This window comes from Amblyraja radiata, chromosome 1, assembly GCF_010909765.2.
Source record: "Amblyraja radiata isolate CabotCenter1 chromosome 1, sAmbRad1.1.pri, whole genome shotgun sequence".
NCBI classification, from domain to species: domain Eukaryota; kingdom Metazoa; phylum Chordata; class Chondrichthyes; order Rajiformes; family Rajidae; genus Amblyraja; species Amblyraja radiata.
Genome location: NC_045956.1, coordinates 14,213,783 through 14,230,140, shown reverse-complemented (window position 1 = coordinate 14,230,140; position 16,358 = coordinate 14,213,783). Strand labels below are relative to the sequence as shown.

At 38.6% G+C, this 16,358-nt stretch overlaps 1 protein-coding gene across 4 annotated transcripts in view; it reads right to left on the bottom strand.

Annotated features, from left to right (window-relative positions):
* The window catches only part of slc10a7 (solute carrier family 10 member 7), a 153,251-nt gene that overhangs the window by 96,981 nt on the left and 39,912 nt on the right, over window positions 1-16,358 (bottom strand). For all 4 annotated transcript variants that reach the window (XR_004411398.1, XR_004411395.1, XM_033017904.1 and 1 more), the window contains one exon: window positions 5,112-5,150. Coding sequence is in view for 2 of the 4 variants with exons in the window: in XM_033017904.1 (XP_032873795.1) it covers window positions 5,112-5,150 (39 nt within the window). In the remaining 2 variants the exon portion in view is untranslated. The remainder of the gene's footprint in view (window positions 1-5,111; window positions 5,151-16,358) is intronic.

The window sequence follows — 16,358 nt, the reverse complement described above, 5'->3', positions numbered from 1 at the left end:
GTGTGACTGAGCTGTTATGTTTCAGGTGCCTGAATAAATTCAAATGGATACTTCAGAATACACTAAAGAGAGAAAACAAAATGCTTTTTACTCAGCATAGAAGCAACGCTTGAACCCTACAGGACGAACATGGTGAAGAGCTCATGTCCGATTAAGATAATCTGAAGGAGGAAGCAGGTGATTCAACCCTAGCAGTTCACACTTCTGCCCAGAAAATCCTTATTATAAAATTCACAGTGCAACCACCTTTGCACCTTTGTACATAACTCCATTGATTCAAAAACATCTTAAAGCTTGTTAAACTGTTAATGGCCTTGCAACACCCAGGATGGAAGAAGGAAAGATGAAAATTGATAACAAAGTCATAGTAGCACGGAAACAGGTCCTTCGATCCAACTTGTCCACACCAACCAACAAGCTCCATCTACACTAGTCACATCTGCCTACGTTTCACCCATATTCCTCTAAACCATTCCGATCCATGTAACTATCCAAATGCCTTTTTAAATGTTGTTATAACATCTACTTTCACTGCCTCCTCTGGCAGTTTGTTCCATATACCCACCAGCTTCAGCGTGAAAAAGGTTTCCCCTCAGGTTCCTATTAAAACTTTCTCTTCGCTCCTTAAATCTATGTCCTCTACTCGGGGTAAAATACTCCGTGCATTGATCCTATCTATTTCACTCATGATCACCAAAGGGATAAATTCCCAGTGTTCTCAGATATATCTGAACAGGCTCCGGAGATTTATCTACCTTCATATGTCTTAGGACGTCCAGTATGTCCTCGACCGTAATATGGACTGTCCTCAAAACATTTCCAATAACTGTCCCATGTTCCCAGCCTTCATGCTTTTCTCAACAGTAATAGCAGAGGAAAAATACTCATTGAAGAAATTGCCTATCTCCCGCAGCTCCACATATAGATGACTGCTTTGGTCTCTGAGAGACACTATAACAACCTTACTAATATAGTATGACATCCTTATTAGTCTTGCAGCTGCCTGCAATCTCCTAGCATAGTTGTTCTTTAATTCCCATTGATTATTCAGGAGTTTATAGCACACTTTATTTCTCAGCTCTATCCCGTATAGCCTCACTGGACAAACCATCAGTAATGTGATTCAGAGTAATGTCATATTCTCCTAATCAATAAAGCAACACTCCTTCATCTTTTACCCCCACTTGTTTCTCTCCTTTAGCACCTGCACCCTGAAACATTAAATTGCCAGTCCTGTCCCTTCCTTAGCCAAGTTTTCATAATGGCTACAAGATCTCAGTCATACGTACCTATTCATGCCCTAAGTTAATCTGCCTTACCTTCATCCATTCATCTGCCTTACGAGTCATACCTCTCGCATTAAAATAAATGCAATTCAATCCAACAGTCCTTCCTCACTGCCTGCCATACTCCTGCTTATTCTGTCCACTGAACTTTGTTTCATTACCACCATAAAGTCTCCCAGCCTCTCACCTGCCTCAGTCCTGCTTCCCCCCTCCCCAGCCAATCTAGTTTAAACCCACCTGTAGCACTACCAAATCTGCTTGCCGGGTTATCGGTTCCCCTCCAGTTCCCCAACTTGCCTGTGATACAAAACATCAAACACACATGGGTATGCATATCATCGTGAACTAAAATGTTATATTTTTCCTATGTCTGCTACCCTATCAGTGCAACCTGTAGGATTTGAGGTACAGCTGGGTAACCAACATCAGTGACTGAATGCTGCGATGGCTTGGATGTTTTTCCCAGGTTGTTGGTAGTTCATAGGAAACCATCAAAATCTTTGCAGTTTGCATGTGTAGAGCAACGGATACAGGTACTGGCATGCAAAGTAGCCTGTGAGTTACTGACTGAGGGTTGGGCTATGGGTGAAGTTAAAGGCCTAGAACATAATCCTTGCTTCCATGTGACCATTTTCCATCATGGCATATATACAAGACTTAAGACAAGACTGTTCAATTGTCATATGTACCGGCAATGGAACAATGAAATGCACACTTGCTATAGCTTCACAGGTCTGTAAACGCAGTAACATATAGATAAATATCTAATAATCATATTAATTAATAATACAATAAATTCATAACTGTAATACTAGGTAAACATAATAGATACTTTGACTACATCTCTTTCCCACACTTCTTTTTGCACCCTCTTTTCCATGGCCATCATCTTCCAACTCACCAGCCTCTACATTCAACTGATCATGTTACACAATTTCTGCCAGCTTCAAAACATTTCTACCATCGGAACCAACTTCCCCTGCCATCTCCTCCTCTTTAGCATTTCAAAGACACCATTCCTTTAGCAACTCTCTGATCCATTCCTCCCCTTCCACCAATTACTCTTCTTGTAGCACTTTCCCATGTAACTGCAATAGATGCAAGACCTGTACATGTATCTCTTCCCTTCTCATTATCCAGGAACCAAACAGTCCTTCCCAATTCATTTGCACTTCTTGCAATCTAGTATACTGTATTAAATCTTCACAATGTGATCTCTTATTTGCAGAAACCTAACATAGATTGGGAGTCGTGTATCTAAAATTTCCCCACAGTCCATTATTCTCATTATTCGCAAATTCATGGATACTATTTTCAAAAAAAATGCGAGGACATCTGGCGGAAAAGAAAACTTGTTTGACAGTAATTTCAGCTTTAATGTATTCTCTCGCACTTCAGCTATCATTTGGATTTGAAGAACATACTTTATATTTTGTTTCTTACAGCTTGTTTCTCCTCCAGTCCAGGTGTGGTGAGCTGAGACCACCGGGAACAACATCGCGGAGCTGCGGGTCTGAGGAGCGGCCAGCTGCGGCGCTGACTTTACACCGGGAGCCTGGGATCTCGCGACGAGATCGCCAGTTGTGGAGCTCCAACCGGCGCGGCCTTGTCGGCTTCGGAAGCCGCGGCCTCCAGTGCGGAAGCGGCCGTTCCTGGGTTCCCAGGCCGCTGGGAGGATTCTCCCGACGCCGGAGCAACATCACCCGGCGAGAATGGCCAGGAACATCGGGCCTCCGTAGAGGCAACTGTGGAGGCCTCAATGGGCCCGACTATGGGTGAACTGGGGTTGGGGACTGGACATTGTGCCTTCCCTCATGGTGGGAGCCATTGTGGGGGGATGTTCTATGTGTTTAAGACTCTCATTGGTGTTATGTCTGTATTCTTTTTTTGTGTGCTGCAAAATGTCAAAAAGCATTTCACTTCACTACACCTAGGTGTATGTGAATGACTAATAAAATACCTTTGATACCTTTGAACTACTTGATTATAGTCTTGCAATCCAATCCTTCACACGTTTGGCATAATTATTTGTAAAACATTTCAAAGTTACTTGTCCTCATACTGTACAACCCCCATTCCCAATTGAAAATATCACGTCCAGGTTTGATATTATTGGGAGCATGTACATTTCACATAGAATAAAGTAATTCACTGTATTAAAAATCAACTTGGTTAAAATAAAATAAAGTTGGAACTTCTGGCCATCGCACCAATTAAATTTCTATTACAAATTTGGAAGAAAAATGAAATGACTCCTATATTTACATACTCCCCAATTAAATTTTCATAATTGCAAACCCCGTGTGAAGCTGGTATTCGCGGATACACATTTGAGTGAAAAAATATCAGCTTCACTAATAATGACATTAATAATTTTGAATAAATATATTTTGCCAAGACACATTTTTAAAGCCAAGGCATCAGTTATAAATAACAAAATAATATTTAATTGTTAAACAAACGATTTCATCTGATTATGGACTGAAACTGTTTTCAAGCTTTCTTCTGCTGACAAATAGGTGCATCTGGAATTTTTAATGTTCACATCAGAGTTTATTCCTTATATTCCTCGTACTGCCTCAAATCATTACAAATTATAGTAATATTCACAACACAGATGCAAATTCCAATAACTACAGCAGTTAGAAAAATATTTTAAAATGTAGAAAATGTTCATAATTTAGACCGATAACAGCTCAGACAAATTTTATTAGCTGGCTATTCAGCAGACTATAATTGATTTGCCATCAAATATTATTACTGCACATCAAGGAGGGAAATCAAATCATTTACTCCAATCTATTTTATTGTAAAACAGCATGTATAAAATGGATAATGAAATTATTCCTCTAACTTAGAGCAATTCTCTGTGGCACAATGCAAAAAGAGTCTGAAATATATGGAAATTGTATTAATCTATCAAATATAAACAGGACACTAAACTAAAATACCAAAGCTTCGAAAATCTTTTGTTTTACTGTAATTAAACATGTATCAGTTTAAAAAAAGATTTGGATGATATAATTCTTGATCGTGAGTAAGAATTGACAACTTAGTATAAGTAGAAAGCAAAAATATAAACATAAGCAAAATACAGCTACAAATTAAATGATCCTATTCTGCAACATTCATGTGCTTTGATTTAGCTTCCCAATATAAATCCTTTTGTAACAAATATTTATTTGATGATGTTCATAAAAATGTCAATACATGCTTCAACTTAGTCCTTTCACTAATATAACCAATTGATATCCCATCCAAAATTACATTTATAAACGTAGTGGAAAGGTTCACTATAAGAATACACTTTGTAAATATTAATGAATAAATGAATAAATGAGACATTTTAGAATTCCATTCGTTTGGATTAGTAACCAGAAGCAGAATGTACTGCTCTGTAAAAATAATTTAACCAATTACAGAAAAACAAATTTTATGTTCCATGAGCATCATCAATTTGTAGCCACAATTCAGAGGTATGCAAATATTAATATTAGTCATCTTCAAATTCAATAATACCAACAAACTATCTGTAAGAAGAGGTTTTAACATTATGAACTAGAAAAAAATCTTACAAAATAAAACAAAAGAAAAATAAAAGACATTAACATTTTCATTTTATTTATCGGCAATTTTAGGACGGACTGCAAAGTTAAAAGATGACCATAATTGATAATGGTCATTTTTTAAAGATGCTCCTGACATAAACCATCCGAGAAATCTCGAATTTGTTTATTAAGTAACTCAATAATAAATAATCACTGCAATTTAAATAAGAAAAATAAATCTTGTATTTATAATCATTAAATACTTTTAGACTCTTACCAGAAAACTTCCAAAAGCAGAATTGAAAATAGCAGCAGCCTGTAAAACAAAATCAATTATTAAAGGAAGAGCATCAGCATTTCTCTCATCATAAATACTTCACAGCACAGAATGATATTTGGATTATTTTAACATCAGTTATGGTGCAACGTTTTTAACTAACTAAAATTAATCTGCTAAAATAAATACAGCATAGTACACATCTTTGATTTCAGACATAAAATTGTTCTATTACATGTGCTACTGAGGCATTAACAAATACTGAATATAAAATTGTTTTAAATTTTTCAGGCAACAATTTCAACATACCTTATAAACCAATGTAAAAACTAACACAGCAAAATAAAAAAATGGCTTTTGCTCGAGCTACCAATATCAGAGCAATCAAACAAGATAAGGATCGAACAGTCGAGAAATAAGCAGGTAATGAGATCAAAACGCTCAGTAGATCCACTGTGGTCATTCAATAACAATGAAACAAAGCAGAGCCATACAATCCCATCACAAAATGTATGTATAATAGATCAGACTTTAGCACTATTTACCACAAACGTAACAGGTACCAAACAAATTTAAGACCACAGATATAGACACAAAAAGCTGGAGTAACGCAGCGGGACAGGCAGCATCTCTGGAGAGGTCTATCTTCGGTTTAAACCAGCATCTGCAGTTCCTTCTTACACAAAATTCAAGACCACATTCAAAAGACTGAAACAAACCTATGTACTACTCCTAAAGAGGAAATGACAAATAGATAGAAAATGCAATCTAGTATTATGGATATTCAGTATTTAGCTTTCTTATGTAGATTTCTTGAGACATCAATAAATGTTGGCAATGAAATATAACGCCTAGAATACTGCAGATTATACAGACAAATAACCTTTGTTCACTGTCAAGGATAACATTTGGCGTTTCTTGCCACATAAGAACATTTTCAACATCTTAATAAAGTAATTAGTTCCAAAGGGATGTGAAACAAGTTGATTTGGAACGAAAATGGTAGCAGATAAACACACGCACATGTCTCTGAATTGCACTCAACACTATCTTGGTAAAGAAGTGTAAAAAGACGTGTCGTCAATTCACATGTGGTGAGCATTCGCACAAATAAAGAGCCTAATGGACCCAGATTTGATTTTGATTGCCTTCCATCTCCAGGTACAAACTTGAATCACCAAATCATCAACACCCATATGCACTTTCCGATACACACACATTAACACTTACACGTTACTATAGCTTCTAATCAGGTCCAGTAATAAGAACACTGCAATTGTATTATCAAATGAATCAATTATGTCATCATGGTCGGCAATCCACCAACTTTTCACAGGTTCTAAAACTAAGCCATCTGAATCCTGCGCTCATTTCTGAAGAGTGGAGTAGTATATGCATTCCTTCCCTGAATCCCTTCATCATAATGATGAAATTAAAGGATTAATATTTGTGGATTATTGGCTAATCTACTGGGTTAGAAATCATCTGGGTTAGGAATCCAAAATACGCAAAACTGTGTTTCTTTCTGTAAACAGGTGAATAAGATAGCTTTGCACTCCTTATACCCACCGTATATCAATCAAAAGCTATACAAGCTCTGTATTTTGCTATAGTGACTCATGTCTTGACCTCCAGAATCTTTCCGTAATTTGCAAGGTACAGTTCAGGACTGTTTTGGAAAACAAGCCACCTCTCTGGGTGATTACTGCACCCACAGCATTTAAGAAGGTCAACTCTAACTAGAACAAAGCAGTTTATTTAATCAATACTCCATCCATTATCATCAACATTCACTACTGGCACAATAAAACTACAGTGTACTCCATCTAACAGTAAGTCCCCAATGTCCATTCAGCACAAATCCACAAGTCCTACTATTTAGTAGAATAAAAGGAAGAGATACTTAAGAAAGTGAGTTTCAGGTCCCATGCCAAATCATAACTAGTACTAACCTGGATATAATTTGCTAATCCTTCATTACTTTGCCTCCACCTTTATTGAATCATAATACATCAGAATTCTTCCTGATATCATGTTTAAGCCACACAGGTCAAGGTATAACTCACCATTACTTTCACAGAGGCAATTAGGAATTGTCAATAAATGCTGCTTTGGCAGGAATGCCCAACCCCATAAAGGAATAGTAAAAAACCCCAGAAACGACAGCTACTAAATGTTAGACTAATATATGCATTATACAGTACACCTAAATTTTAACAAGATATTTCTTAAAATCTCACTTATTCGCAAATGAGAACTTTGCAATTAGATATTTAACAAATTTTGCTTCCTTCAAAACAAGCAGTGTAACCAGAAAATATGCATTTACCCTACAGCTCTGCTTTGCACCCCCTCCCCCTAGTCACAACAGAGACTTCACCTTCCATCCCATCAGCCGTCGCATACAACAAATAAACCTCCAAAATTTCCGGTACCTCCAACGGGATCCCACAACTAGCCACATTTTCCCATCCCCACTCCTTTCCACCTTCCGCAGAGACCGTTCCCTCCGCAACTCCCTTGTTAACTCATCCCTTCCCACACAAACCACCCCCTCCCCACCCAAACCACCCACTCCCCAGGTACATTCCCCTGCAACCGCAGAAGATGCAACACCTGTCACTATACCTCCTCCCTCGACTCTGTCCAGGGACCCCGACAGACCTTTCAGGTTAGGCAGAGGTTCACTTGCACCTCCTCCAACCTAATTTACTGTATCCGTTGTTCACGATGTGGACTCTTACACTTCGGCAAGACTAAACGCAGACTGGGCGAGCGTTTCACGGAACACCTTCGCTCAGCCCGCGTGAAACAACCTGATCTCCCGGTTGCGCGACACTTTAATTCTCCTTCCCATTCCTACACAGACCTTTCTGTCCTCGGTCTCCATTGTCAGAGTCAGGCGAAACGCAAATTGGAGGAACAGCATCTCATATTTTGCTTGGGCAGCTTAGAGCCCAGTGGTACGAATAATGATTTCTCTTACTTCAGGTAGCCCCGGCATTCCCTCGCTCTCTATCCCTCCCCCACCCAAATCGCAGCAGCTTATGTTTTTTCACCCTACAAACAGCTTACAATGGCCTGTTTCCTTTATCATCGTTATTTTTTTGCATATCTTTCATTCGTTGTTCATTATCTCTCCACATCGTCTATATCTCGTTTCCCTTATCCCTAACCAGTCTGAAGAAGGGTCTCGACACGGAACATCACCCATTCCTTCTCTCCAAAGATGCTGCCTGGCCCGCTGAGTTACTCCAGCTTTTTGTGTCTATCTTCAGAAAGTATGCTTTATTGGATACTAGACTAAGTGGGACCCGTTGGGTCCCAACTTCACACGGGAGGGCCGGTCCCCAACACAATATTCCACCTCTCCACCAATTCCAATATACACACTCACAGACTCACACACACACACCCTCCACTTCACACAGATACACACTCACATACATACACTCACTCACACACACACGCTCACTCACACACTCACTCACTCACACTCATACACTCACTCACTCACACACATACTCACACACACTCGCATACACACTTTCACACCATAAATATGACAGTAAACTTTCTTGAATCTACTCACATGGCTGAGCTCGGCCTCTCCACTGTGGGGCTTCCGCAGTGAGCAGCACCTCCGCAATCAGCGTGACCTCTGCACTTACCGGAAATTACGCAATCAGCGCGACCTCTGCAGTCACCGGAAATTTCGCAATCAGCGCGAGCTGCCCACTAAGCGAAAGTCACGAAATGAGCGGGACTTTTGGGCTAAACACAGTCGGACCTAATAAAGCATTTATTCCTTCCAAACACAGTCGGACCTAATAAAACATTTATTCCTTCCAAACACAGTCGGACCTAATAAAGCATTTATTCCTTCCAACCACAGTCAGACCTAATAATGCATTGCAGTTTCAAGTACAGGCAGGGCAGCAGGCCAAACAACTCATGGCATTGTCATTTCATTTACAATTAAGCATTGCACTTTCAAGCACAGGCAGGGCAGCAGGCCAAAAACTCATGGCATTGTCATTAAAGGCTAACAAATCATTTATTGCAAGTGCATTGCAGACTCACAGTTCAGTTGATTCACAGCTGAGAATGACAGTCGTGGCCACGCTCTCGCAATCTTGCAGCATGACTGACTCACGTCTAGGCATCCGGAGTTTTATAGTCCTGCCACCCCGCCCCCCAGGAAGGGGCGTTACCTTCATCATGGTGATTGACAGGCGAGAGGACCAATCAGCTGATCTCAAGGTTTTTTAAACACTCATAACTTTTTTATTTTTCAACGATGGGAAAAATCCTCGGGGCTGGTCAGCGGAGGAGGAATGTGAGTAAGATGGTCAAAAATCACAGCAATACAGGGCAGTGTTTTTTCTAAAATCAATATACAGCGCAGAGAGGAAGTGGTCAAGATGAGACTTTTAATTATATAGATAAGGTTAAACAACTTTAATTTGATTACGTGTATTTTGGTTAATTGATGCGATTCCAGATAAAATATTGGATGGGATGTTCGCTATATCCATTCAGTTGCCTGCCATTTGCAGTCATTATGCTGCTGGCACAGTGCTAAGCAATGAGGTGGTACTGAGGGTGGAAATTTCCAAAATGCTCTGCAAATGATGGGACTTCAAGTTTTCCAGTAAACTATCTAGAGTGCATGAATGGCACACTAATGTGAAATTTGTATCCACTAAAATCAAAAAATGGCTAAGTTACTGGCAAAAAGCAGCATCAAAGTAGCTGGGAGCAGCCACGTTGAAATAAAAAGAGAAAGAAGAATTAGTGCAAAGACGACAGTTATCCGTGCCCTTACAGAAATATGCCTTGTACCTTATGGTCATCACTTCCAAAGAGTCCACCAGGGACTATACTTGAAGTTGACGAGAGTGGGTAGGGTCTAGCGGGGAATGTGCAGTCTGTGGGCATGGATGGAGGTCTTGAAAGTTGCATATGTGGGCATGTCAACAGAGGATTGTGGGAGAGCATTCCAGAGGGAAATTGCTTCAGGGAAAAAAGACTGGATGTAGGGAGTAGATGTGTGTTGTTGCACTATAAGTTGCTTGTTGTGGCTTCTTCTAGATCTTGTTGTTTTCTCTTTGACGTATGTCAGTGTCGAGGTCGATGTCCTGGTTGATGATCTTGTGAAGGGTAGTTATTCTGAGCATCTGGCGACTGGTTTCAAGGGAGTCCCAGTTTAAGTCGGTGAGCATTTTGGTTACACTGGATTGTCATCTGAAGTCGCCGCACACAAACCGGTATTTTTCCTGGTACCGGGGTTCCAAGCAGCAGAGGCATACTCCAAGTGAAGTTGGACTATGGTTTGGTACAATTTTTTATTTACAGTTTTAGAACAATGGTGGAAGTTGAACATCTTCGTGGCTTTGTTTACAGCATAATGTGACTGCTTATCCCACTTCAAGTTGTTTTGTATAAAGGCACCGAGACATTTGTCTTCAGTGACTTCCTGTAAGGTTTAGCCAAGCATAGAATACTTTGCCCAACCTGGATTACAATTACGTTACATCACTTTACATTTGATGCATTAAAACTCATGCCCTATTCTTTGGACCAGTTAACAAGGCTTGTGAGGTCAGACAAAAGAGAAATTTCATCCTCTTGAGAATTGATCGCTTTATATATGATGCAGTCGTCTGCAAACAGTCTTGTGGTAGATTTAACAACTTCAATAATGTCATTTATGAATAGAATAAAAATGCCACAATCATTTAAAATGCTGTGTTGTTTTTAGTAGGGCAAAACACATGAAAAAAATGATGTTATGAATGATCATCGAGGGTCACCAATGTAGCGAGTCCAAACTGTGACTAAACGGTTACTTTATTCGGTCAAATAAGTTTAACATACATGTGCGTTTGGGATTCTCTAACATGAGAGTCATTGCTGCTGCTGCTGCTGAGCGAGGGTGTGGACTCGAGCTCAGCTACCTGTTGACTAACGATCTCTAGGTAAGATCTGCTCATGTAGCAGGACACTCCCCTTAACCCATGACGTCACGTGACACTCCTCGTATCCACTGATGCGGGTTCGACAGTAAATGGTCTGACCATCAGGTGACGCCACAGCACTGTCAATAATTCTTAAATCTTATTTTTGTGGTAAACCCGGAAATTAATCACACGAGTCAAGTTTATAAATTAAAGATACACAGGATAAAATCCAGAAGATAACTTCTGCAAAGTATGACTCTGGTTCACAGTTCCAATTGGAATATCAAGTATTACCACACAGAGTGAAGTACACCATGTAAAAGAAACACCAAAAACAGAAACTATTGATGTTGTTCGACTCCTTTTACTTTTCTATCTTTAACTGTAAATAATTTTTTACATTATTTGCTATATTTCATTTATAATGTTAACGTCATCCCAAAATCATTTTTTCTGCTTAAAATTCCGATTAGGCATAACAGGCTTACCGTTTAGTTTAGTTGAGAGATACAACGCGGAAACAGGTCCTTTGCACCACAGACCAGCAATCCCCACACATTAACACTATCCTACACACACTGGGGACAATATTACATTCATATCAAGCCAATTAACCTACAGACCTGTACGTCTTTGAAGCGTGGGAGGAAACCGAATATCTCGGAGAAAACCCATGTGGTCACAAGGAAAACGTACAAACTCCGTACAGATAGCACCCGTTGTCGGGCTCGAACCATGGGCTCTGGCGCTGTAAGGCAGCAACTTTACCGCTGCGCCATTGTGCCGCCCCTATTGTTTCTTGCAACAGATTTATAGCTTTTTTTTAAACAAAAACTGCATTCAGAATGGAAAAAAGACATTTGAAAAGTAGAAGCCTTTGTTATATCTTTTATGCACGCCCTTCATGTTTGGTAAATAATTCATTCTTAAATACATCAGGAATGAGAAATTAACCCAGGTGATCAGTGGTGCAAAATGTGAAATGCAATGATCTTTAGGTTCTCAGCATGCAATTTAGGAAACAGCCCCATCATAAAAGAAAAGGAAAGAAATTAATTTGTGAAGGAATATCTCATATCAAAATTGCCAATCAACATTTTATTAACCACAATGCTGGGGTGCATAAAATACTTTTCAAAGCTTTGTAACAACAATGTAAATATGGAACTTGAGTGAAAAAATATTCTAAGTAAATGAAAATCCTAAACTGAGCAGCAATTCATACTTCTAATTGTAAAAAGACATGCTGAAAAGTGTCTCTCAATCCAGTAAAGGTCTTCACAGATGAAAGCAATAGATTAAACTTCTCAGCAGCGTGTATTAAATTGAATCAAGTGTCTTGTTCTCTTAAGGAAATTAAGTCTTTTCTATTAAATTGGATTTAATGAGAAAAGGGTCTGTCGACATTGATGAATGAGATCAACACCCAAAAGAACATTTAAGCAGGACAATATCTCAGTGTTTCATTATTATTAAATACTTTTCACGAACTACCTTAAAGTACATTATGGACATCAATCCTAAATTTAGGCATTGCACAGAATTTAAGTATATATAGTCCTGCAGAGAATAACACACAGATTTTGTTTACAGTATAGATTGTTCACCTTATTTCAAATATGCTCACATCTAATGTTTACCAGTTATAAATGTTTATTTTTTCAGACATTAATTAGGCTCAGTTTATGCTCACTATAAATTCAATACTAGCTCTAATAATGAATGACTCACCCATTAAAACAAATTTTCCACCTCAATATATTGACAAATAATTAAGAATCACAACAAAGTCTGTTTAATAACCTTCACATAACTTTAACAGAAAATTATTACTCAGAATTAAGAAATGATTGCTAATAAAAAATTGCTAGTTCTAACATGAACTGAGGGTCAAACCAGGATAAAGTTAAAAAAAAACAAGTAAGGCCCACGCTTCACTCAAGAAATTAGCAAAGCATACGGACTAACAGCAACCAGTACAGATTTTACTGAAAGACTAGAAGTAGATTTTAATATACACTTCTTCCACAGTGGGCTTATAAAAATATTATTTATATGATTCTCTATGAAACAAACATTTAAAGAATTAAATATGTTTATTCTTTACTCATTCTGCGAATTATTTCGCAAACGTATGTGATTAAAAAAGACTGACTGAAAGTACAGATTGCCATGTTTGAGAGATGCAACTCTAGTAGTATTCTCCTTCAATATCAGTGTATGAAAGTTATTTTCTTTTGGAAAGGATATTTCTTCCACAAAAACTGACGGTAGAAGTAAAACTGACAAATTTTTAATACATTTCTAAAATGTATTTATCCTGGAGAAGTACAACCCGCATACATAAAATATGATTTTGAGGTCTCCAGAGTTTGTAGTAGTTATGACTCAATGCAAGATTAAAAATTAACGTCCTTCACACAACAAAGTGTAATATTTTTAGAGCCTTATTTTACGGAAAAAAAGAGAAAGAATTTCAGTGTCATGCAGATAATCAGCTATCCATTACGACCTGAAAACCTAGGCCATTGTCTTCTCTGTTGTAATAGTCTGCAAATATTCATTATCAATTGCAAAGTGCAAACAGGATGGCTGGATTTACGAAGGTAAGAAGTAGAAGGCAATGGTTAAATAATGGAATGTACTTGAAAGTGAAGCAAGACATGGAAAAAAACCCTTTCAAAGACAGTAACAAAAATAAATTAATGTTCCTTTCTTTAAAAATGATTTTTTTTACAAGCAAGAAAGAACCTGCCAACAGTTATTGGGGATAGATGGTTCTGTTCCCAAAATGTGTTTCTAAATTCTGGAGAAAGCTAAATGTCAAGAGGCAATGAACAGAGTATAATAAAAGCTTGAAATGCCTTAAATTAGATCACAAAGAGATTGCTGGAATCTTGAGCAAAAAAAAGTGCTGGAGGAACTCAGTGAGTCAAGGAAAAGGCCAGACTATTAGGCTGTGGGCCGAGCATCAAAAATGTGTCTAGAAATGGGATTTCGTGACCTAAGTCACCAAACTACATGAAATTTGAAGAATGAAATTTTCACATATTGTGTAAAAAATATTATATAAATCACCCCTGAAACTCGATATGAAGAAGACTTGCACATTTTTATTAAATTAGAGAAAAACCGGAAAATTTTCATGTAATTTTTAGTCCAATCAAAGCACGTTTAACATTGATTTGTCTGCCAGTTGGCCAATCACGCGCTTTGTTTCAGGCTAGCACACAAAATGGCTAAGGGGGCTTCACAGATGCCTGTTTTACTGGAGATTCCGATTTGTTGTTCTGTGGAATAAATATTGTGGAAACTTGCAGAAGGTAATTGTATTTAGTGGGGAAAGCATTAAAAAGGCTGAAGAAAGTGCTGCGAAGTGGATTAAAGTGCAAGAAAGCCTTGAAAGCAAAGTCCCTGCTGAGGTCCTGGAACACAAAGATTTAGACAGCCAGGGACCAACTTTAACTAAAAGGTAAGATCTAAAGTCTGAATTTATGAAAATCTATCTGTATGGAGTTTAATTAATTTAATTGCACCCTTTTATAATGTGAATAAATTCATTCATTCATTCACTTACTTCATTCATTCATGAAATTGAGGGCCTAAACTATATGTATCCATAAGACAGTCAATTAAACATTGTCACTAATGCCAGCCTGTTGTAGAGTAATAAGTCTTTAACAGCTAATCTCGGAGCTGCCTGCGAAAACTTACCGGGAAAAAGTGCTCCGATCGCGGGACATAGGTACTCGCGGTAAAGTGAAGCCGCGGTCTCAATTAATAAGCGGCCGATTCGCGAACGCGGAGCCGCCGATCATCTCCGCGGGCGGGCAGGTGGGGGAGGCTGTACATAGTGCCGTCTGTAGCGGTCGTTTTCAGACCCCCGACAACGGGGGAAAAACGGAGGGATATCTGACCATTTCTCACTGCAATGGAAGCCTATAAATAGCGATCGATATCCCTCCGTTTTTTTCCCGTTGTCGGGGGTCTGATAACGGCCGCTATAGACGGCACTATGTACAGCCTCCCTTCCCCCCCCACCCCTGCCCGCCCTAAAGATGCTTTGAAAATGTTTAATGTAGATATGTTAAAGGGTATAAGGAGAATCCATCCCCAACCTCTTTCAGAAGTTTGCGTGAAGCCATGAATGGACCATTTAAATCTGGAAGCGGTGTACACCTCAGTCCCAGGCAACATTGACGCACGTACAGCAAGCGGCTGCAGAAGAGATATGCTTCCATTGAGATACAGGTGGAAACTACATAAAGATCTCAGGCCAAAATAGATCTCAGGTCACTAAATTAAAGTTCACCGTGCCATCACCTGGGAGATGAGATATTTGGGGAAAGACATGTTTACTCTTGTAGTCAAATTCTCTTACAATAAAGACCAACACACTCTTTCTTTTCTGAATTGCTTGTTGAACCTGCATATTAACCATCACTGATCCAAGTACAATACTAGTTCTCATTGAGGACCAATACTTTTCAGTACTCTCATTCAAATCTTTGTGTGACTGTAACAACATTCTAAATCCCAGCCTTTCTCAGGAGTTGCCTGCAGAGATAACTGACAAGTAGGTGAATAACCTTCTGAATAGCACAGCTGCAGTGAATGAAGCACAATGAAGATTCAGTTCATTGTGAATGGTCAACAATCTATCCATATTAGAAAATTGTGACTTGGTTTCAGCCGAATGTTCCAAACATAAGACACGACCTACTGGCTTATATTTCTTGATCTGCGTGATTCTCGTGTACTTTTCTTTCCACAACTCTACTATTTTACCAGCTCCATGCCAATTAATAAACAAACTGCCAAATTGTATAAATGTTAGTTATGATTTCTATTATACAAATTAAGTTTAACATTTAAATCGGAAGATTCATCTCATACTCAGAAATTACACAAGATTTATTAAGTGGTTATCAACAACACTTGACTGAATAATAATAATAATAGTAACTTATTATTGTATGTAATTTTTTTTAAAAAGAGAGAAAATAGTATTACAACACCCTACGTAGCTGCACGCTTCAGTTTTCAAGCAGTTTTAGACAAAAACAACACTTCATCCTTGAGATTGCTCTCGAACACCAAGCCTGTTCTTATTTTGGAGGCAGGAGTACCTACAGATGCTAGAATCTTGAATATAAAACAAACTGGTCGAGGAACTAAGCAGTTTAAGATACACAAAAAAGCTGGAGAAATTCAGCGGGTGTAGCAGCATCTATGGAGCGAAGGAAAAAGGCAACATTTCGGGCCGAAACCCTTCTTCAGACTA